Source organism: Lepisosteus oculatus, chromosome 6 (genome assembly GCF_040954835.1).
Source record: "Lepisosteus oculatus isolate fLepOcu1 chromosome 6, fLepOcu1.hap2, whole genome shotgun sequence".
Lineage (NCBI taxonomy): Eukaryota > Metazoa > Chordata > Actinopteri > Semionotiformes > Lepisosteidae > Lepisosteus > Lepisosteus oculatus.
The window spans coordinates 42474121-42497845 of NC_090701.1; the positions used below are offsets into that span (position 1 = coordinate 42474121).

At 46.4% G+C, this 23725-nt stretch overlaps 3 protein-coding genes across 4 annotated transcripts in view; 1 reads left to right on the plus strand and 2 right to left on the minus strand.

The window, feature by feature from the left end:
• The window catches only part of rad9a (RAD9 checkpoint clamp component A), a 13886-nt gene extending 6418 nt beyond the window's left edge, over positions 1 to 7468 (minus strand). The window contains exons 1-4 of one of the 2 annotated variants that reach the window (XM_069191375.1): positions 7378 to 7468; positions 2407 to 2491; positions 2123 to 2193; positions 1227 to 1349 (exon numbers count right to left, since the gene is read on the minus strand). In XM_069191375.1, coding sequence (XP_069047476.1) covers positions 1227 to 1349; positions 2123 to 2193; positions 2407 to 2440 — 228 coding nt within the window. In that variant the 5' untranslated portion in view covers positions 2441 to 2491; positions 7378 to 7468. Of the gene's footprint in view, positions 1 to 1226; positions 1350 to 2122; positions 2194 to 2406; positions 2492 to 4192; positions 4355 to 7377 lie in introns of those variants that run through there. The other variant, XM_069191374.1, reaches the window with a different exon arrangement.
• A 6-nt stretch (positions 7469 to 7474) lies between these two features.
• On the plus strand, positions 7475 to 19345 carry LOC107078198 (182 kDa tankyrase-1-binding protein-like). Its single transcript, XM_069191373.1, has 7 exons — positions 7475 to 7666; positions 8649 to 8824; positions 10131 to 10491; positions 11390 to 11516; positions 12992 to 13191; positions 18438 to 18511; positions 18956 to 19345. Exons 1-7 carry the CDS (start codon positions 7475 to 7477, stop codon positions 19017 to 19019), a joined length of 1194 nt encoding a protein of 397 aa, XP_069047474.1. The 3' UTR covers positions 19020 to 19345.
• Positions 19346 to 20967: 1622 nt separating this feature from the next.
• The window catches only part of LOC102692622 (sarcoplasmic/endoplasmic reticulum calcium ATPase 2), a 28009-nt gene continuing 25251 nt past the window's right edge, over positions 20968 to 23725 (minus strand). The window contains exon 23 of the mRNA XM_069191372.1: positions 20968 to 23428. Within this exon, the coding sequence (XP_069047473.1) occupies positions 23123 to 23428 (306 nt within the window). The 3' untranslated portion in view covers positions 20968 to 23122. The remainder of the gene's footprint in view (positions 23429 to 23725) is intronic.

The window sequence follows — 23725 nt, forward strand, 5'->3', positions numbered from 1 at the left end:
GTGAGAACTATTACACCAAGAATACAGACAACCACACAACTCAGATCTGCACCTCAGATACTGCGAGATGGAAAAACACTACCAATACATCCTAAAGAAGAAACAGAACGCACACAAAGACAACTCAGAAACCAAAAAGTCAATACATCAAAGCTGTATCTGGGAAAACCTGAATAATACATAGGAATCAAAACCAGAGGAAAGTCAAAATGCCATTTTTTAGTTTTGAACATCTCTCTACCAACAGATCCCAAACACAGAAACATTATAAACAAAAACAATATATTCCAAAAAAAGAATACATTGGAATTGGCTATGAAAGACGACCAAAACCCCTTAGACTCCCCAGTCAATGAGCAGGAGCTACTGGACAAACTCCAGGCCCTCAGACCACAAAAGGCCTGTGGCCAAGATGGAGTCAACAACGAGATGCTGAGACACAGCAGCTCGAAGTTGCAACAAGCCCTGCTCAACCTCATCATGACAGCCGGATGTTTCCCCCAGACCTGGAACCAAGGACTGATCGAGTGCACTGATTGGCTTCTTTGCCAACTGCCACACATCCAACCACAATAACACAGACTTAGAAACAACCATGACAAACGTTTACAGACAGTACTTCTAGAGCCGCACAGTCAGATCTGGGCTCTGAGAGTCAACCTGGACAAGACCAGAGTCGTGGTTTTCCCAGAAGTAAGTCCAGTTCTATGGGAAGGCTGTGGTCTCTGAGCCTGTCCTCTCTGGACAGTCGGGTTTGTCTGTGTCCAGTTTCTATGGCCAGGCTGTGGTCACTAAGCCTGTCCTCTCTGGACAGTCGGGTTTGTCTGTGTCCAGTTTCTATGGCCAGGCGTGGTCACTGAGCCTGTCCTCTCTGGTCAGTCAGGCCTGTCTGTGTCCAAGCTGAAGTCACTGAGCCTGCACAGTCAGGGTCTGTTTCTCTTTGCTGTCTCTTACGCCAATCAGATATTCAGCCGGCGTGTGTCATATTTGTAGAGTCTGGTCCAGTTTTTGTTGAGTCTGTGTGTCCAGTGGGTGAGGCAGAGTCGCTGAGTTTGTGCTCTGAATTGACTGACTATGACACAGCTAACTGACAGAGAGAATCAAACACCGACACACTGCAGCACCTACTGACACACAGTGACAGACTAACTGACAGAGACCAGAGAAAGACAGACATTAAGACAACTGCTGCACATCATTCACTAGTAGAAAACACAGTTTCATACCTTTATGGCCATTTTACATCGAAAAACTGGGCTCGCTGTGATGACATATTTTTGAAAGAACAGGGGAGCAAAAAGGAAACAGGCGTAGGCCGAACGAGACAAGTTCACTGTCCTGAGCGCTAGCTGAAATAAAGACAGAGTTAGAGAGCAAGATTCGAGTACTACAGTCCAGACACACTGACTGGACACTCCAGTACATTAACACTGCACTGAGAGAGAGGGGTTAATACAGTCCAGACACACTGACTGGACACTACAGTACATTAACACTGCACTGAGAGAGAGGGGTTAATACACTCCAGACACACTGACTGGACACTACAGGACATTAACGCTGCACTGAGAGAGAGGGGTTAATACAGTCCAGACACACTGACTGGACACTCCAGGACATTAACGCTGCACTGAGAGAGAGGGGTTAATACAGTCCAGACACACTGACTGGACACTACAGGACATTAACACTGCACTGAGAGAGAGGGGTTAATACAGTCCAGACACACTGACTGGGCACTACAGGACATTAACACTGCACTGAGAGAGAGGGGTTAATACAGTCCAGACACACTGACTGGACACTACAGGACATTAACACTGCACTGAGAGAGAGGGGTTAATACAGTCCAGACACACTGACTGGGCACTACAGGACATTAACACTGCACTGAGAGAGAGAGGGATTAATACAGTCCAGACACACTGACTGGGCACTACAGGACATTAACACTGCACTGAGAGAGAGGGGTTAATACAGTCCAGACACACTGACTGGACACTGCAGGACATTAACACTGCACTGAGAGAGAGGGGTTAATACAGTCCAGACACACTGACTGGACACTACAGCACATTAACACTGCACTGAGAGAGAGGGGTTAATACAGTAAGTTTCTCACCCCTTCTTCCAGTGGTTCCAAGTAGAGCTCCTCCCCAATCTTCGACAGAGAGTGAATTGACTTGGCTATAACTGATGAGACCAACAAACATAACGACAAGAAGAACATAAGAAAGGTCATAAACGAGAGGATTCAACCTATCCAGCCCTTTTAGTGATTAGAAACAGGTTAAAAACTATTACCTATAAACTTGTAAGTGGTTTGGAGTGAGTAATTAACTGTGCCCAGGATCACAGAGCAACAACACTATTATTATTATTAATATTAATATCTGTCTGCAGTACCTTTCACGTTGCTCCCAGTGATCATGCAGTCCATCCTGAGCGAACGTGTTTGTGCTCCGATTCCTCACCCAGACTCTGCCAGCGCCTGTACAAGAAGGCCAAGAGAGAGTGAGGACAGCTGAGTGTGCCCCCCAAGACTGGACAGCCCTACTGTAGACACAGAGCCCTGGCAATGGGACACTGGACAGCCCTACCGTAGACACAGAGCCCTGGCAATGGGACACTGGACACTGGAGAGCCCTACTGTAGACACAGAGCCCTGGCAATGGGACACTGGACAGTCCTACTGTAGACACAGAGCCCTGGCAGTGCGACACTGGACAGCCCTACTGTAGACACAGAGCCCTGGCAGTGGGACACTGGACACTGGAGAGCCCTACTGTAGACACAGAACCCTGGCAGTGGGACACTGGACACTGGAGAGCCCTACTGTAGACACAGAGCCCTGGCAGTGGGACACTGGACAGCCCTACTGTAGACACAGAGCCCTGGCAGTGGGACACTGGACACTGGAGAGCCCTACTGTAGACACAGAGCCCTGGCAGTGGGACACTGGACAGCCCTACTGTAGACACAGAGCCCTGGCAATGGGACACTGGAGAGCCCCACTGTAGACACAGAGCCCTGGCAATGGGACACTGGACACTGGAGAGCCCTACTGTAGACACAGAACCCTGGCAGTGGTACACTGGGCACTGGACAGCCCTACTGTAGACACAGAGCCCTGGCAATGGGACACTGGATACTGGAGAGCCCTACTGTAGACACAGAGCCCTGGCAGTGGGACACTGGACAGCCCTACTGTAGACACAGAGCCCTGGCAGTGGGACACTGGACACTGGAGAGCCCTACTGTAGACACAGAACCCTGGCAGTGGGACACTGGACAGCCCTACTGTAGACACAGAGCCCTGGCAATGGGACACTGGATACTGGAGAGCCCTACTGTAGACACAGAGCCCTGGCAGTGGGACACTGGACAGCCCTACTGTAGACACAGAGCCCTGGCAGTGGGACACTGGACACTGGAGAGCCCTACTGTAGACACAGAACCCTGGCAGTGGGACACTGGACAGCCCTACTGTAGACACAGAGCCCTGGCAGTGGGACACTGGACACTGGAGAGCCCTACTGTAGACACAGAACCCTGGCAGTGGTACACTGGACACTGGACAGCCCTACTGTAGACACAGAGCCCTGGCAGTGGGACACTGGACAGCCCTACTGTAGACACAGAGCCCTGGCAATGGGACACTGGACAGCCCTACTGTAGACACAGAGCCCTGGCAGTGGGACACTGGACAGCCCTACTGTAGACACAGAGCCCTGGCAATGGGACACTGGACACTGGAGAGCCCTTCTGTAAACACAGCGTCTCGGGAATGGGACAGGATTGAGATCCCCTGACTAACACTCGCAGGACGGGGCTGCAGGTCACTATCACCGCCTTCCTGTTTTCCTCCGACCAACGGCACCCCGCATGTAGAAACAGAAATGAGAGGAGGGATTCAAAAGCCTTCACTGCCGTTTCAGCGGTAACTACTGCAGCGCCTGTCAGACTGCTGGCCCGCATCAGAGGAAACACACACACCTCACTCGAGTTCTGATACATTGAAATAAATCATCGGAGTCACATCTAACCTCCCAAGCTAGGTGCAAACTGACATATTTAAGTTTGCTCCAAGTGTTAACTTGTTTAGATATTCTAGGACACATGAAGGAGATGCGGTACTGCTGCTCCCACACACACAGGACTCCTGTCAAGCTGGAGAAACACTTTAACTCACTGAGGAAGAGACAACACTCGCAAGGTTACTGGCGCTGCACATCATTGACAAGATAATTATTTTCCAGTGTAATCTCCTTCTTCTTGTGTGACGAAACAGCGTCACACACTTCAAACTCCGCCATTACGCGCTCCCGTCATCCGTCGCTTACTATTGGGCTTAACCTCGAAGCCTCCTATTGGATGAAGCAACTGTCACTCCTTAAGGTCCGCAAATGAAATTGGTTGACACGGAGCTGTAGTGGGGGAGGGGGGAGATCCAAACAGCGGGAGTACTGATTGGCTAAGCCAGCCTTCCGTCACCGCCCAAAAGATCACGTGCAATAGGAAAGTCGAAGCTGCGCTGTATGTTCACATGAGTAGGGAGGGCTGATGTGAAAAACCTGGGGACTATTACACGAAGCAGGTTTAACTAAATCAGGATTTTCTCAAAATTAGCCAGACTGAATTAATCCGGAAACTGACCGCAGGACTTCTCAATTTTTACGAAGGCAAATCGGTGAACTGGAATTACTGCTCTTCATGGAAAACTAGTAGGATTAGATCTGTTGTAGCAAAGAGGAGCTACTGGATACTGTAGCCACTGCAAAAGCCAGGGAAGACGTCGCAGACAAATTGAATGTGGAAGTTAATTAGTTAATTACGAAATCCAGTCAGATATCTCAGGATAAAACAAACTATACAAATTATGCGAGTTCGCATGTATTGGCATTATATAACATAACTTACTATATGGCATTGAAGTGCAGTATTGTAATACTGTAACTTCAGTATTAGTATTACTATATTATTATATAGTATTACTATTGTAATACTGTACAGCAGTAATTTCTCCATGTACAGTAGCTGGAGCACGATGGAGGATCTGGCAGCAGGGCGAGACAAAATACAGGAATCGCGTCCACAGTGGTCCTGTACGGTGTAGACCAGTCCCCTGAGTGACACTGTTCCCTAATGTAAGCCCATAGGAAGAAGCGTGAGCAGAGCAAGACTGGAGGAGGAGGAGGAATCATCTTCATCCTCAAAACAACGAAGAACGTATTCCTTTATTGGGATATTGTTATATTACTGAGATACTGTCTTTTCTCTGCATCATGTGGTGAGAATCTGGTAGTATACAGTAAGTCAGGCTTCGCCCCAAGTTGCAGAAGGTCTTAAACCAGGTAAAAATGTGACCTAATTGAAAAAATGAATCCTAAATAAATTTGATCACTGTTTCTCTGGACAGTCAGGTCTGTCTGTGTCCAGTTTCTATGACCAGGCTGTGGTCACTCAGTCTGTCCTCACTGGGCAGCCAGGTCTGTCTGTGCCACCCAGTATCTCTTTTTGTGCCCTGTGATCAGAGGAAAAGGCAAGGAGAACCGAGAGGATGGTGCAGTACCTGTGATCATTCAGATGAGATGAGTGAGATTAATACAGTCAGCATTAATATAGACACTCCAGTACATGAACACTGCACTGAGAGAGAGGGGTTAATACAGTCCAGACACACTGACTGGACACTACAGGACATTAACACTGCACTGAGAGAGAGGGGTTAATACAGTCCAGACACACTGACTGGACACTCCAGTACATTAACACTGCACTGAGAGAGACGGGTTAATACAGTCCAGACACACTGACTGGACACTACAGGACATTAACACTGCACTGAGAGAGAGGGGTTAATACAGTCCAGACACACTGACTGGACACTCCAGGACATTAACACTGCACTGAGAGAGAGGGGTTAATACAGTCCAGACACACTGACTGGACACTACAGGACATTAACACTGCACTGAGAGAGAGGGGTTAATACAGTACAGACACACTGACTGGACACTACAGGACATTAACACTGCACTGAGAGAGAGGGGTTAATACAGTACAGGCACACTGACTGGACACTACAGGACATTAACACTACACTGAGAGAGAGGGGTTAATACAGTCCAGACACACTGACTGGACACTACAGTACATTAACACTGCACTGAGAGAGAGGGGTTAATACAGTCCAGACACACTGACTGGACACTCCAGTACATTAACACTGCACTGAGAGAGACGGGTTAATACAGTCCAGACACACTGACTGGACACTCCAGTACATTAACACTGCACTGAGAGAGACGGGTTAATACAGTCCAGACACACTGACTGGACACTACAGGACATTAACACTGCACTGAGAGAGAGGGGTTAATACAGTCCAGACACACTGACTGGACACTCCAGGACATTAACACTGCACTGAGAGAGAGGGATTAATACAGTCCAGACACACTGACTGGACACTACAGGACATTAACACTGCACTGAGAGAGAGGGGTTAATACAGTCCAGACACACTGACTGGACACTACAGGACATTAACACAGCACTGAGAGAGAGGGGTTAATACAGTCCAGACACACTGACTGGACACTACAGGACATTAACACTGCACTGAGAGAGAGGGGTTAATACAGTCCAGACACACTGACTGGACACTACAGGACATTAACACTGCACTGAGAGAGAGGGGTTAATACAGTCCAGACACACTGACTGGACACTACAGTACATTAACACAGCACTGAGAGAGAGGGGTTAATACAGTCCAGACACACTGACTGGACACTACAGGACATTAACACAGCACTGAGAGAGAGGGGTTAATACAGTCCAGACACACTGACTGGACACTACAGGACATTAACACTGCACTGAGAGAGAGGGGTTAATACAGTCCAGACACACTGACTGGACACTACAGGACATTAACACTGCACTGAGAGAGAGGGGTTAATACAGTCCAGACACACTGACTGGACACTACAGGACATTAACACAGCACTGAGAGAGAGGGGTTAATACAGTCCAGACACACTGACTGGACACTACAGGACATTAACACTGCACTGAGAGAGAGGGGTTAATACAGTCCAGACACACTGACTGGACACTACAGGACATTAACACAGCACTGAGAGAGAGGGGTTAATACAGTCCAGACACACTGACTGGACACTACAGGACATTAACACTGCACTGAGAGAGAGGGGTGGTGCTTTGTTTTAAGTTAGAAAGATCACAGGAGAGGGAGGAGACAGAGGGAGTGAAACTGCTGGAGGGTGTTCCACAACATTTTTGGAGACTAGACTTTCGAGAGAGAGAAGGAAGTAGAGAGCAGAGAGATTTTACAGGTCACAGACTCACCAGAGGCTGGGAGAGTGTGGGTCAGCAGTGGTCATGCAGTCCTGGCCACACGGGTTGAGCAGCTGAGAGATCAGGGTCAGTGCGTCTCTGTGCCTGGATGTCCAGACCGGACACATTGAGTGTCGTCCAGGCCATGCTCTTGCGAGTGTCCTTCAGAGAGCTGTCCTGGACAAGCCCGCGGGACAGCCAGCAACAGGTGGGACAGCTATCTGTGGCTCCGCTCCGCGAGGAGAGGACTGGGGTGGCGGCGGAGGGGAATCCCGGCATTCCCAGCGCTCCAGAGAGACAGGTGAGAGACGGGGACAGTGTGTGTGTGAGTGTGTGTCATCCTGCTGCATCTGTCTTTCAGGCCCTCTCCAGATTTCAGACTGGACACCCAGAGACAGGAGAGAGACAGGCAGCACAGGCTGTAGACAGACAAGTACACCTGAGATACAGACAGCACAGGCTGTAGACAGACAAGTACACCTGAGATACAGACAGCACAGGCTGCAGACAGACAGGTACACCTGAGAGACAGACAGCACAGGCTGTAGACAGACAAGTACACCTGAGATACAGACAGCACAGGCTGCAGACAGACAGGTACACCTGAGAGACAGACAGCACAGGCTGCAGACAGACAAGTACACCTGAGATACAGACAGCACAGGCTGCAGACAGACAGGTACACCTGAGAGACAGACAGCACAGGCTGCAGACAGACAGGTACACCTGAGAGACAGGTACAACTGAGAGACAGCACAGACTGCAGACAGATGGGTACACCTGGGAGAGAGACAGCACATACTGCAGTTAAGACAGGTACACCTGAGAGAGAGACAGCAGAGGCTGCAGTTAGATGTGCAGACAGGATGAAGAGAGCACAGACTGATTCCAGAGCAGCAGCATCTTATCTGTAATGTAGTGACCAAGCTCATACAGGCTAAACGACATCTCGTTAGGAAGTTCTATTCAGTTTAATTACTGAGTCTCTTGATTTAATTACTACACCAGGGGCCTGGGGCTGGAATGCTGGATTTCTGCAAATGTCAGAGACACATGTCAAGCTCCAGCATCAGCAAGTCCTGTAGGAGCAGAACTCCAGCTGCACTCTGTATCCATGCCTTTCTAATTGTTTCTCCTCGTTGTTGACAGGAAATAGATCAAAACTGAATTGTTAGCAATTGAGCAAGGTAACAATAAACCAATGAGGTGCCATGGAAGGTTATCAGATTTGAACATCAATTTGGTCTTTGAGATCATAAATGTGTAACAATTTCCTTTGATAGCTTGGTCGCACGCTCCACCCCCTGCTGGAGAAAATGCCACACACCTTCCCTCTGCCAATCAGGGCAGAGAGTCACAATGACCTCGTGGCTAAGAAGGCAGAGCCGAGCGCCAGCACAGGGGTCCAGGCTCCACCCACACAGGAGGGGCAGAGGGGTGGTGACCTGGGACACAGCAGGTAAGGAGTGTCAGGTCAGTCATGCACTACACCTTCAGAAATGCAACCGGACCAGTTTCCAAACCCTGTCGCCAGCATTTTTCATTTTCTCTATCATGAAACCATTTTCAGCTTCCTGTGGACCCAATGTGAAAGAAGGATTTACCAACTCTGTGGCACCTGTCCATTTTTTTTATCTTGCTCGCACAGAGAGACTATTGATATTGAAACATCCCCTCGAGAAGCAGGAAATGTATTTTGCCGTCAAGCAAAATCCTGGCCTCTTGCTATGACATAAGATTTATCTTCTCTTTTCACACAAGAATGAAATATCACAACACATACTCAAGGGTCAGTACACTCACAGGACTGTAAGAGTCTAGAGCCTGTGACTGGGCTGTGTCAGTACACTCACAGGACTATAAGAGTCTAGAGCCTGTGACTGGGCTGTGTCAGTACACTCACAGGACTGTAAGAGTCTAGAGCCCTGTGACTGGGCTGTGTCAGTACACTCACAGGACTATAAGAGTCTAGAGCCCTGTGACTGGGCTGTGTCAGTACACTCACAGGACTATAAGAGTCTAGAGCCTGTGACTGGGCTGTGTCAGTACACTCACAGGACTATAAGAGTCTAGAGCCCTGTGACTGGGCTGTGTCAGTACACTCACAGGACTATAAGAGTCTAGAGCCTGTGACTGGGCTGTGTCAGTACACTCACAGGACTATAAGAGTCTAGAGCCTGTGACTGGGCTGTGTCAGTACACTCACAGGACTATAAGAGTCTAGAGCCCTGTGACTGGGCTGTGTCAGTACACTCACAGGACTGTAAGAGTCTAGAGCCTGTGACTGGGCTGTGTCAGTACACTCACAGGACTGTAAGAGTCTAGAGCCTGTGACTGGGCTGTGTCAGTACACTCACAGGTCTATGAGAGTCTAGAGCCTGTGACTGGACTGTGTCAGTACACTCACAGGGACTATAAGAGTCTAGAGCCTGTGACTGGGCTGTGTCAGTACACTCACAGGACTATAAGAGTCTAGAGCCTGTGACTGGGCTGTGTCAGTACACTCACAGGACTGTAAGAGTCTAGAGCCTGTGACTGGGCTGTGTCAGTACACTCACAGGACTATAAGAGTCTAGAGCCCTGTGACTGGGCTGTGTCAGTACACTCACAGGACTGTAAGAGTCTAGAGCCTGTGACTGGGCTGTGTCAGTACACTCACAGGACTGTAAGAGTCTAGAGCCCCGTGACTGGGCTGTGTCAGTACACTCACAGGACTGTAAGAGTCTAGAACCCTGTCTCAGTCACTTATTTATTATATTTTACAGGGACAGCAGCAGTTTTGAAACTCTTATCCCCGGCCTTGACTTTCATGCTAAGATTTTTACTGGATCTGAAAACACCAGGCTCTGTTCGGGATCTCAAAGCTGCCCCACTGGGGTATCCGGGTTTGGACCTGAGGCCCTGGAGAGCAGTCAATCTCAGGACGGTGTGTTGCATGAGGTGTTAATAATGAGCAGTCCACGCGACCGTCCAGAGGGGCAGTGTGACATTCTGAACACCAGTAGTGGGGAGAGCTTTCAGGAGAGGAGTGTTCGTGAGCCAGTGGAGGCCTACTGGGCGACAGAGACTGAGCAGTCGAACATCCCCAAGGAGGAACTGCAGCCCCTCGACTTCTCCTGCATTCAGGTCACCTAAACACTGCTGTTAACCCCTCTCTCTCAGTGGAGTGTTAGTGTACTGTAGTGTCCAGTCAGTGTGTCTGGACTGTATTAACCCCTCTCTCTCAGTGCAGTGTTAATGTACTGTAGTGTCCAGTCAGTGTGTCTGTACTGTATTAACCCCTCTCTCTCAGTGCAGTGTTAATGTCCTGTAGTGTCCAGTCAGTGTGTCTGGACTGTATTAACCCCTCTCCCTCAGTGCAGTGTTAATGTCCTGTAGTGTCCAGTCAGTGTGTCTGGACTGTATTAACCCCTCTCTCTCAGTGCAGTGTTAATGTCCTGTAGTGTCCAGTCAGTGTGTCTGGACTGTATTAACCCCTCTCTCTCAGTGGAGTGTTAATGTACTGTAGTGTCCAGTCAGTGTGTCTGGACTGTATTAACCCCTCTCTCTCAGTGCAGTGTTAATGTCTTGTAGTGTCCAGTCAGTGTGTCTGGACTGTATTAACCCCTCTCTCTCAGTGCAGTGTTAATGTCTTGTAGTGTCCAGTCAGTGTGTCTGGACTGTATTAACCCTTCTCTCTCTCAGTGCAGTGTTAATGTCCTGTAGTGTCCAGTCAGTGTGTCTGGACTGTATTAACCCCTCTCTCTCAGTGCAGTGTTAATGTCCTGTAGTGTCCAGTCAGTGTGTCTGGACTGTATTAACCCCTCTCTCTCAGTGCAGTGTTAATGTCCTGTAGTGTCCAGTCAGTGTGTCTGGACTGTATTAACCCCTCTATTTAATTTGTGTTGTTATATTCTAGTTCAGCTTAATGACTGTATGTCTCTCGTTGATTTGATTTGCCCTAATATCTTGGTCCACGTTTCCAGAGGTTAAATGTGAATGGATGTTGATGTCTTCTCTCACCCCCGCGCTCTCTCTGCTGCAGTCTGCGGAGGTTCTGAACAGCAGTCCCTGGGTGGAAAGGGCTCGTCTGAACCGAAGGAGAGCGCACCGTCCAGCCGGTTTCAGAGAGAAGGACGATGACGCATACTGGATGTACAGAGACACCACAGGTACCAGACAGCACTGCTGGGCAGGGTGTCGGTCAGTCAGGGTACAGGCTGGGGCCGTGGTCAGAGTGCTGGTCAGGGGGAAAGTCTGGCTATCTGTGTGTGTATTGATCAGGGTATGGGTGAGTGTATTGATCAGGGTATCTGAGTGTATTGGTCAGGGTATCGGTGAGTGTATTGATCAGGGTATCAGTGAGTGTATTGATCAGGGTATCAGTGAGTGTATGATCAAGATATCGGTGAGTGTATGATCAAGATATCGGTGAGTGTATTGATCAGGGTATGGGTGAGTGTATTGATCAGGGTATCTGAGTGTATTGATCAGGGTATCAGTGAGTGTATTGATCAGGGTATCAGTGAGTGTATGATCAAGATATCGGTGAGTGTATTGATCAGGGTATGGGTGAGTGTATTGATCAGGGTATCGGTGAGTGTATTGATCAGGGTATCAGTGAGTGTATGATCAAGAAATCGGTGAGTGTATTGATCAGGGTATCGGTGAGTGTATTGATCAGGGTATCTGAGAGTATTGATCAGGGTATGGGTGAGTGTATTGGTCAGGGTATCTGAGTGTATTGATCAGGGTATCGGTGAGTGTATGATCAAGATATCGGTGAGTGTATTGATCAGGGTATGGGTGAGTGTATTGATCAGGGTATCTGAGAGTATTGATCAGGGTATGGGTGAGTGTATTGGTCAGGGTATCTGAGTGTATTGATCAGGGTATCGGTGAGTGTATGATCAAGATATCGGTGAGTGTATTGATCAGGGTATGGGTGAGTGTATTGATCAGGGTATCTGAGAGTATTGATCAGGGTATGGGTGAGTGTATTGGTCAGGGTATCTGAGTGTATTGATCAGGGTATCGGTGAGTGTATGATCAAGATATCGGTGAGTGTATTGATCAGGGTATGGGTGAGTGTATTGATCAGGGTATCTGAGAGTATTGATCAGGGTATGGGTGAGTGTATTGGTCAGGGTATCTGAGTGTATTGATCAGGGTATCGGTGAGTGTATGATCAAGATATCGGTGAGTGTATTGATCAGGGTATGGGTGAGTATATTGATCAGGGTATCTGAGAGTATTGATCAGGGTATGGGTGAGTGTATTGGTCAGGGTATCTGAGTGTATTGATCAGGGTATCGGTGAGTGTATGATCAAGATATCGGTGAGTGTATTGATCAGGGTATGGGTGAGTGTATTGATCAGGGTATCTGAGAGTATTGATCAGGGTATGGGTGAGTGTATTGGTCAGGGTATCTGAGTGTATTGGTCAGGGTATGGGTGAGTGTATTGGTTGAGGGTATTGGTTAGGGTGTAGTTCGGCGTATTGGTCAGGTATTGGTCTGGGTGTTGGTGAGGGCATAAGACAGGGTGTCAGTATATCAGGATATGAGATGATGTTTTCATGTGTTAGTGTGTCAGAGTAGTGTTAATGTAATGATTTGTTCAGTGGGTGTCTCTCTTTGTCTTCCAGCACCAGTTTTTGAGATAGAGACATCAGATGAAGAAATGTCAGAGGATGAGGATAAAATGACACAGTGGAGGAAGGGGATATTGTATAAAATCCGTCGTTCACGGCTCCTGGCTCACATTCCTACTGACACCTCCAGATCCTCTTCCACACAGCAGCAGGACACAGCTAGAGCTGGACACACTGATATTCTACCAAAGAAGGTAAAATACCTGTGAATTAAGCATGTCTGTACTGTATTAACCCCTCTCTCTCAGTGCAGTGTTAATGTCCTGTAGTGTCCAGTCAGTGTGTCTGTACTGTATTAACCCCTCTCTCTCAGTGCAGTGTTAATGTCCTGTAGTGTCCAGTCAGTGTGTCTGGACTGTATTAACCCCTCTCTCTCAGTGCAGTGTTAATGTCCTGTAGTGTCCAGTCAGTGTGTCTGGACTGTATTAACCCCTCTCTCTCAGTGCACTGTTAATGTCCTGTAGTGTCCAGTCAGTGTGTCTGGACTGTATTAACCCCTCTCTCTCAGTGCAGTGTTAATGTCCTGTAGTGTCCAGTCAGTGTGTCTGGACTGTATTAACCCCTCTCTCTCAATGCAGTGTTAATGTACTGGAGTGTCCAGTCAGTGTGTCTGGACTGTATTAACCCCTCTCTCTCAGTGCAGTGTTAATGTACTGTAGTGTCCAGTCAGTGTGTCTGGACTGTATTAGCCCCTCTCTCTCAGTGCAGTGTTAATGTCCTGTAGTGTCCAGTCAGTGTGTCTGGACTGTATTAACCCCTCTCTCTCAGTGCAGTGTTAATGTCCTGGAGTGTCCAGTCAGTGTGTCTGGACTGTATTAACCCCTCTCTCTCAGTGCAGTGTTAATGTACTGGAGTGTCCAGCAGGGGCATAGCCAGGAATTGATTTTTGGGTGTGGCTGGGCTCTAACTGACCGTCCTGCCAGCATACTGTAGGGGCACCCCTCCTATTTACAATGCAATCCTCAAGGTGCATAATCAAACAGCAGAATTAGCGGAACCTCATACTGTATATACATACTGTCTCTCTCACGCTATTGTGCCACTGCGGACACACACACAAAAACAACCAGTGCCTACCTCTGTTGTGAGGTTGTGGTCTTCTAGACCAGACGCAGGCATCGGGGCTTGGAATTGAATATGGCGATAATCTCGTCACTGTCGAAGAGTCGGCAAATTCCCGTTCAAATGACAGCTAGTTTGCAAAGGTCTCGCATATAAGGAAGCTAAAGAAAACTGCAAGAGCTCATTTTTACTTGTTGCTTGTAACAGTTCTAAGGATTTCGTATGCCTGCTTTCAGATTGTTCAGTAGTTTTACGAGTTACTCTGAAGTTAATATTTTATTGCAAAACGCAATGAAGACAGTGCAAAACCCAAGATTCAAAATCCGTCCGAAAGATTGTATTTAAAATACCATGCAGGGTTTCCCTTGCGCTCAGTGAAGTTGCCTCCCCCCCTACAGACAGCACAAACGATGAAACGCACCTCATTCGTTTGTGGCGGTGAAAGTAGCGCTTGTGTTGCTTTCGTTCCCGAGATATAGCGCCTCATTTCTCCGGCGATCACGTGACTATGCGGGTGCCTTTGACCTCCAGTGACCCCGTCTGCCGAGTTCAAGCGTCTGTTACCGGTGCGAGAGTAACAGTTCTGCAACTGTGTTCCTCTGTGTGTCCGGGTGGGGATACGGCGGTAGATTTTGCATTTAATATCAGTGTCTTCTGTGCGTTTGTGTGAGCAGGAAAATTAAATTTGTCACGAATATCACATACCGTAATCATACCGTACACCCAGAGTTGCGGGTGTAGTCTCAAAAAGCGAACACTAGCAAACAGTTGCATGTTCTTACCAAGAGGCTTTAACGAGCACGTCTTAATGCTTCGTAGCGGTGTGTTTTTTAAAACCCTGAAGAAGTGAGCAGTTTCTCACTGTCTCCTTCTTAAATAAACACGCGCACCAAGGGACGTGTAAAGATTCGACTCGTCTGTCGAGCCACGTGTTCAAAAAGGCTTGAATCTGCAACTTTAGAACAAAAAGACCACTGTTGTGGGGTGGATGGTCCATTATATATATTTCCTTTATTAATTCAATCCAATCATTCATTGCTGGTAGATCTGTGAGAAGCCATTTTCTTGTTACAGCTTTCTTCCCTGCTGATATAAGAATTCCAAACAAATATTCGTCACTTCCCCTCCAAACAAAATCCAGTTTACCGAAATATAAAGCCTCAAATGTAAAGGGTACATTCCTTTCAAATATAGTTTCCAGGGCCTCATGTAACTCCTTCCAGAAAAGCTTTATTTTAGGGCAGTTCCAGAATATATGCCGATGATCACCTTGGTCTCCACACCGTCTCCAACACTTCGAGTTTTCCTCCGTATGGTGCGCCTTCTGACTCGGAGTAATGAAAAATCGAACAATGTTTTTTCAGCAAAACTCTCTCCATAAACGAGTTAGTACATCTCCATTGAAATTCACAATTTTAAGCCACTCTTCATTCGAAATTCGAACTTCACTTTCTTTCACCCATTATCTTTTATATACTCTGTAGAATATGATTTCTTTTCCATGAAACTTTTATATAATCTAGATATAATACCTTCACCTAATTCTGGTTTGTAGGCTTCTGTAACTATTTTCCCTACCCCATCATTAACAATATCTAAATCTCCCCTTATAATCTCCTTATTAAAATAGTGGCGCATTTGAAGATATCTATAAAAATCTGAATTCTCCAAATTATGCCTCTCCTTCAAATACTGAAAACTTTGTAAATGATTCTTATCCATTATATTACAAAATGCAGTTATTCCTTTTGTAGTTTGTGTACTCCTTTCATTGGTGAAGAGACACCAGTTTCCAAATTACCGCTGGTACAACACGAGAGCCCATATTCACATTTTAAGGTATTGGTTTCAAGATCGCTATAATTTAAGAATAAAAAACAAAATCGAAAGCACGAGCATAATAATATAACGATCATAGACTTTACATTTCTATTCATTTTTGGACAAGTACAAAGCAGAAAGTGTTTCCCCTACCTAAAATATACGATTAAAATTGTCCAAATACCGTGTATTCATTACAGAAAGCAGCGGAGACAGTTATATTGCAAATAAAAATGTATTTATTTCGAAGAGCACGGGACATTGCGAATCAATAAAACGTTAAAAAGACGTTAAAAAATAAGCCGATGTAGTTATTTTGCAAATTAGTAAAGCATTTTAAAACTAGATTCTCACTGACACAGTAAACAAGCCGATCCACCTGGCGCAGCTAGCTCTCAGCTCTCAGACCCGTGATTGGCTAAACCCCCGAACAGTTTGGGTGAAGAGTGAGAATCGACACTCTGATTGGGTAAAGCGCCACAGCGGAAGTTCTGTGTGTACCGTGTGTTCTGTATGAGCACGCTGGATATACAGTAACACACGCATTGGTTTCCAATTACTGATCAAACTAAGAGAAGTGGCACTGAGGTCAAAACTGAATAGCAGACAAAGAATGTCATGGCATCCACAGCGCGTTCACGACTCCGATAGCATGTCACGATAGGAGTGCGCGCATCACCAGCACATCGCGATACCCACTGCGACTGGCGCATCACTGTCCATATATCGCAATATGACATACCCTGACAAAAGCCCCCACCCCCATGTCACGACACTGAGTCCACATATCGCGATATAACAGACAACCCCGCGCCCATGTCGCGACATGAATCCCATATATCGCGATATGAAATACCCCGACAAAATGCCCCTCCCCCATGTCGCGACATGAAGCCCGTTTATCGCGATATGAAATACCCCGACAAAATGCCCCGCCCCCATGTCGCGACACGAAGTCCCTATATCGCGATATGAAATACCCCAACAAAAATGCCCCACCCCCATGTCACGACATGAAGCCCGTATATCGCGATATGAAATACCCCGACAAAATGCCCCGCCCCCATGTCGCGACATGAAGCCCGTATATCGCGATATGAAATACCCCGAAAAAATGCCCCGCCCCTATGTCGCGACATGAAGCCCATATATCGCGATATGAAATACGCCGACAAAATGCCCCGCCCCCATGTCACGACATGAAGCCCATATATCGCGATATGAAATACCCCGACAAAATGCCCCGCCCCCATGTCACGACATGAAGCCCGTATATCGCGATATGAAATACCCCGACAAAATGCCCCGCCCTCATGTCACGACATGAAGCCCTATATCGCGATATGAAATACCCCGACAAAATGCCCCACCCCCATGTCACGACATGGAATCCATATGTTGCGATAGGACATTGCGACACGTCTTATCTGGGTATATCATATCCTGATATGAGATCTTTGTTGCGACAGCGGTGCCAGGGTGGGATGGAAACAAGGCGCCAGTTGTGATATACATTGCCGCGATATACTGTACATGGGGTCCCTATCATGACATGCTGCGGAGCTCTTGTCCCGATGGTATGCACAGTTATGCGTTTGGCAACAGCGTGTCACGGTAGGGAAAGAAAGGAAAACGTGCCTTAGAAACTAAAAACCATAGATCTGACAATCACAGTGATTTTACATACATTACAACCACAGGTTTATGTCATAGATAGTTAACTTGTCGGCATCCGTCATGTCTTAGTATCTAAGGAGGCTGATATGTTTATGGATATTGATTGTCTTTTAAAATGTTAAGGGTACGAGCGAAACTGTAACAGAGCGCTTGAACTCGGCAGACGGGGTCACTGGAGGTCAAAGTCGCCGTGCATGGTCACGTGATCGCCGGAAAAACAAGGCTGTAGCACTGTACAGTAACAAATGAGACCGGTTTGGTTTTAAACTTGTATGAAGCCCACGAAATTTGTATTCTATTTTCGATGCCAAAAGACACCTAATTTGGAAAATCGTAACTTCCCACAAGACTTAACACTGAATTGGTATAGTCGCACTACAGCGCTAACCAATTCATCGGATCTTTAATTGCAAGAATGGTTTGCTAACAAAAGCGTCAAGTACATACTTGGGATGTATTTTAGCTCTGTAAACGTCGTTCGCTTATAAATACTGCAGGGTAATTAGAGGCGATTAGTTCAACTTGAACTGTAAAATGCACATTCGCATCTGTCAACAATACAGCGAACCAATAGAAAACCACATACGTTGAAAAAAGTCTAACACGTAACGTTAAAAAGCAAATCGTGTAACGGAAACATCTTAAATTACTTTGGACTGATTGCGTAGCCCTAAGATCAATGGCTACCGTGGCTACACCCCTGGTGTCCAGTCAGTGTGTCTGGACTGTATTAACCCCTCTCTCTCAGTGCAGTGTTAATGTCCTGGAGTGTCCAGTCAGTGTGTCTGTACTGTATTAACCCCTCTCTCAGTGCAGTGTTAATGTCCTGGAGTGTCCAGTCAGTGTGTCTGTACTGTGTTAACCCCTCTCTCTTTCTCAGAGGAAAATTATGAATCCCATTCAGACATCACGATCACCAGTGAAGTCAGCTTTGCTGCCAAGGAGGGAGAAGGGGTGAGAGATTTTGACAATGTTGGAATTTTCTTACAAAACAGCATATGTTGCTTTAGGTGTGATGTGTCTAAATTGTTTATGAAACATCTCAGTTATAAACGCAGTGTTTGATACTAAATCCTGGAAAAAATGACTCAGAGTCAAAGAACACCATAGACTAAAAGTTCCACAGACTCACATAAATGGCCTCACAGGCCGCTTCGCACACAGAATAATACACACATAGACTTGTAAATAACCAGAGACTCACACAAACCTGCAGACAGCTTCAAAGACATACAGACTCACAGACGTACATACAGACTCATGAACAGATAGACAGGCTTGCAGGACGAGCTCATAGGCAGACTCTCGGAGACAAGCCTGGGACCTGGCTCTCAGAAATAGGCTGAAAGCACACAGCTGACCCCTGACCCCTGACCCCTTCCCTGCCTGTGTTTTCAGATCCAGCTCCCATTGTCCCAAATGGATCCAAGTGCAAAAACAGAAGAGGAAAAGGAAACCGTAGAAGAAATAATGCTTTTATTTAATAACACAGACAGGACATTTTCAGATATGACACAGAGCAAGGAGCACCACCTGGTCTGCAGTGATCTCCTTCTGTTTATATTGCTGCATTAAGTTAATGAAAGACTGTGAGCAAGACCAAACTTTAAAACGCCTTGGGAATTCTCTCCCAGCATGGATGAGTTTTGTGTCTAGGTTGTAGAACAGTTTGTCCATGTTTTGAAACTGTAGTTCAGAATACTTCCAGAAAGGGATCTCCCAGCAGGCAATTGTTTTAAAATGGACTAATGTTTGGAATAAACATGGAATAAAATGGAATCATTTCAATACAGTACCCCAGATATCACTGAGTGGACCCTGTAGGTCAGTGCTTTCTGAAAGGAGAAGCCTAAATTTAAGTAGGTAGCTGCGTCAGCATGAGTAGGCTGCAAGAAATAAATGATTTTTTCATATTGAAAAGAAAAGACACAATGTTTCGGCTGTGGAGCTGTCTTCAGGCACACCTGAAGAAGGCTCCACAGCCAAAACGTATCTCTTTTCTTTTCACCATTTACTTGTTCCTTTGAAACCTAAATTGGACTATCCAAGCCAGTAACAAGCTGCAAGTAAATCTGATGTACATTAAGAGCAGAGATGGAATATTGGTCAACATGTTATAGAGATGCCTCTAGAAACAGTCAAGGGAAGAGCACTCAGGGTCATTCTCATATTAAAGTTCCACACTAACAGACTGAAGGAACTGGGTCTCTTTAGTCTCAAGGGAGTGTCCCAAACTGACAGGCTGAAGAAACTGAGTCTCTTTAGTCTGAAGGGAGTGTCCCACACTGATAGGGAGAAGCAGCTGAGTCTCTTTAATCTTGAACCGACAAGACTATGAGGGATCTGAGCCTAGTGTTCAGAAGTGTTGAAGTCATCGACAAAGTCAACACTGTGCCAGGGCCAGATGAACCTGTTGGTGGCTCTAGGCAAACAAAGGGTCTATACAAATACATTTTAACCCCCACAGATGTGAACGCTGGTAATACAATTAATTAAACCACATTTGTGATGGTTTGGCTGTCAGTGTTGAGCTGATGGATTAATAGTGTAGCTGAACGCTCTTACAACACCTCTCACTCCAGCTGACATGAACACCAGCAACGGGCCTGACCTTCCTGCTGAAAGGTTACAGCCAAGTGGAATCTGTCCCGCTGTTAATGAGAAAGTAAACCTGATCCACATCTGAAACACTACAGTGATAGTTAACACGGCAGCTTTCTTTCTCGATCTTGTCCTGCGAGCTCGACAGTCCCTGTTTCCGAGCCCAGGGGGCGCGGTGGTCTGCGGAGTGACACAGTCACGCACGGTCCCTGGCCACGTCTCTGAGCGTCGGGGCGAAGGGCTGTTTTAAATGCTCTGCGGCCTGAAGGACGTTTCCCCAAACATTGAACTGCATTAAACATTTCTTCTGTTCCTCCTGTAAACTGGGAAGCTGGGAACAATATAGCGCCCAGATCCCCTGGAAATAAAAAGACCCTGGACAAGGCACTTTCACTGTTGTAACAGAACTGTTCTACTGCACTGGGACTGTAGCTCCTATTGTAGCAGGACTGCTCTACTGTACTGGGACTGTAGCTCCTATTGTAACTGGACTGTTCTATTGTACTGGGACTATAGTTCTTATTGTAACAGGACTGTTCTACTGTACTGGGACTGTAGCTCCTATTGTAACAGGACTGTTCTACTGCACTGGGACTGTATTGAAACATTGAGAAATGTTTTGAACTGAGGGACTTAATTGATCGAGTTTCTCTGAATGGATTTCTGTTTACTTAAAACATCAGAGAACAATGTAAAGAAATATAGTGTATATCTTCCATAAAGTCAAACACTAATACAAAATTAGTAATCGATTAATAATTTAACAGTTACAATATCTAATAAAACTTAAAAAAAGATACTTCAAACACTTATAATGAACTTTTTTATTTGACTTACTTTCCAAAGGTCATAGTATTCAGTTTTTGTAACATTTCATCCGTTTGAAAAAAATAATAATGCTACAAAAGTTGTCTTCCCTTCATTGTACAATAAGAAAAAGAATTTTTTGCTTCTCAGTTTCAATGAAAAACTAAAGATTTATAAGACATGAGGACATGATATAAGACAAGAAAGAAAAGAGATTCCAGCCCCACACACTGTTCCCTGTAGCTCCAGTGCTCCAGGTGTCCTATACAACTTCCGTCAGGACTTTAGATCAGTGTTCAACTGACTCACTAAGACAGTAACTGGGTCAGCTCAGTCTCTGAGAGACTCTGTCGGGACTGTAGGTTAGTGTTCATCTGATTCACTGAGACAGTGACTGGGTCAATTTAGTCTCCGAGAGTCTCAGTCTTTTAGTTGGGACTATCAATCAGTGTTAATATGGACCCACGGAGACAGTAACTGGGTCAGTTCAGTCCCTGAGATCCGCAGTCCTTCAGTCGGGACTGTAGATCAGTGTAAATATGGACCCATAGAGACAGTAACTGAGTCAATTCAGTCTCTGAGAGCCCCAGTCCTTCAGTCGGGACTGTAGATCAGTGTTAACATGGACCCACGGAGACAGTAACTGGGTCAGTTCAGTCTCTGAGAGCCCCAGTCCTTCAGCTGGGACTGTAGATCAGTGTTAACATTGACCCACGGAGACAGTAACTGGGTCAGTTCAGTCCCTGAGATCCGCAGTCCTTCAGCTGGGACTGTAGATCAGTGTTAACATGGACCCACGGAGACAGCAACAGGGTCAGTATGGTTATTGTGAGTTGGGTTAGAGTCTTCTGATCTCTTTTTTCAAAGCCTGATTTTGAGGTTATATTTACTCCTCCCTTATACTTATCCATTAATAGTAATAACAATGAAGATATTATTTTACATCAAGCTTGTGTTCTTGCAATGAAAAAAATGAAATATAAAATATATTCAGTGTTTAAAATCAAGAAAAAAAACTAAAATCAAATTTATAATAAATAAGTGGCATATAGTGCACAGACATAACTTATCGATGGTGACGTTTATCCAATTTCATTGTAGCTAATCTATCTTTCTAACCCTTTCCAATCCTGCAGTGGGAGGATATGACAGAATCCCACAGAAATAAACACACACCGCAGGAAAGGAGCCACAGTGAGAGAGAGGAGATAACAGAGAATCACTTAATAATAAACACACAACAGGACAGGAGACACTGAGAGAGAAAGGTGATGAAAGAGAATCCACCCATCTGTACATTTTCTAAACACTTGATCCAATTCAGGGTTAAAGGGGAGCAGGAGACTATCGAGGTAAGTAACGAGTGCAAGGCAGGGTACACCCTGGATGGGATGCAGGAAACACAGATACAAACATGCAAACAGTTGCATTAGGGACAATTTTCCCAGGAGGCACAGTGAGAGATGAGATGGTAGAGAATGTCTGTACTGTATTAAGCCCTCTCTCTCAGTGCAGTGTTAATGTCCTGTAGTGTCCAGTCAGTGTGTCTTTACTGTATTAACCCCTCTCTCAGTGTAGTGTTAATGTACTGGAGTGTCCAGTCAGTGTGTCTGTATGAACCCCTCTCTCAGCGCAGTGTTAATGTACTGTAGTTTCCAGTCAGTGTGTCTGGACTGTATTAACCCCTCTCTCTCAGTGCAGTGTTAATGTCCTGTAGTGTCCAGTCAGTGTGTCTGGACTGTATTAACCCCTCTCTCTCAGTGCAGTGTTAATGTCCTGTAGTGTCCAGTCAGTGTGTCTGGACTGTATTAACCCCTCTCTCTCAGTGCAGTGTTAATGTCCTGTAGTGTCCAGTCAGTGTGTCTTTACTGTATTAACCCCTCTCTCAGTGTAGTGTTAATGTCCTGTAGTGTCCAGTCAGTGTGTCTTTAATGTATTAACCCCTCTCTCAGTGTAGTGTTAATGTACTGGAGTGTCCAGTCAGTGTGTCTGTATTAACCCCTCTCTCTCAGTGCTGTGTTAATGTCCTGTAGTGTCCAGTCAGTTTATCTCAGGGTTTTCAGCACCAACACTAGCAGTTGTCATCCCTATGAACTTGGTGTACTCTACCTCTAGCTTTTCCTGTCTTCCTCTGTCTCTCTGCACACCCAAATCTCTCTATGTCCAGAAGATATTGGTGATGTCAGAGTCCAGGCTGTAGATCCACAACAAGAGTGGGGCGGACACCAGGACAAAAACCCAAGACACCCCTGTCAGAGCACGGGCTAGCGTGGCCATCCCCCACCACTGCCCCCCTGCCTCCCTCTGGTTCTCGTCCTCCTCGTTCGGGATGAGCTCCAGCCCCGGGTCAATGTAATTGCGGGCCAGGAACTTGAGGAGCTCGTCCAGCAGAATGACAGGAAGAGACATCTTGAGGACCGTCACCCACTGAGGCCAGGACAGCGGGTGGATCTGAAATATGATCTGCGAGCGCAAAAGAAGGAAAGGGAGACATGTGAGCACAGAGGTATGAAGACGGAGATGGATACGGGCACTAATATGCACTCTCGACAGTCCTCACTTAGAGATCAATACTGTCCTCAGTCAGAGATGGATAGAGTCAAGGGAAATGAATGACTGTCTAGAAGTGCCTTGACCCCCAGTGTTTCCAGCTGGTACGAGGGATTAGTTAGGTTAATGAGCGCCTGCGCTCTGTGTGGCTGGGGTGGGTAGGGGTGCACCCAGCTGTGTCCGACTCTATCGACTGTCCTGCCTGTTAGC

Bases quoted from the DNA above. Each gene is read 5' to 3' on its own strand.
- LOC107078198 (XM_069191373.1), top strand. From the start codon at position 7,475: ATGTCCAGACCGGACACATTGAGTGTCGTCCAGGCCATGCTCTTGCGA. The intron at 8,825-10,130 runs GTAAGGAGTGTC...TATATTTTACAG, and splicing joins GGTGACCTGGGACACAGCAG to GGACAGCAGCAGTTTTGAAA. The intron at 10,492-11,389 runs GTCACCTAAACA...TCTCTGCTGCAG, and splicing joins TCGACTTCTCCTGCATTCAG to TCTGCGGAGGTTCTGAACAG.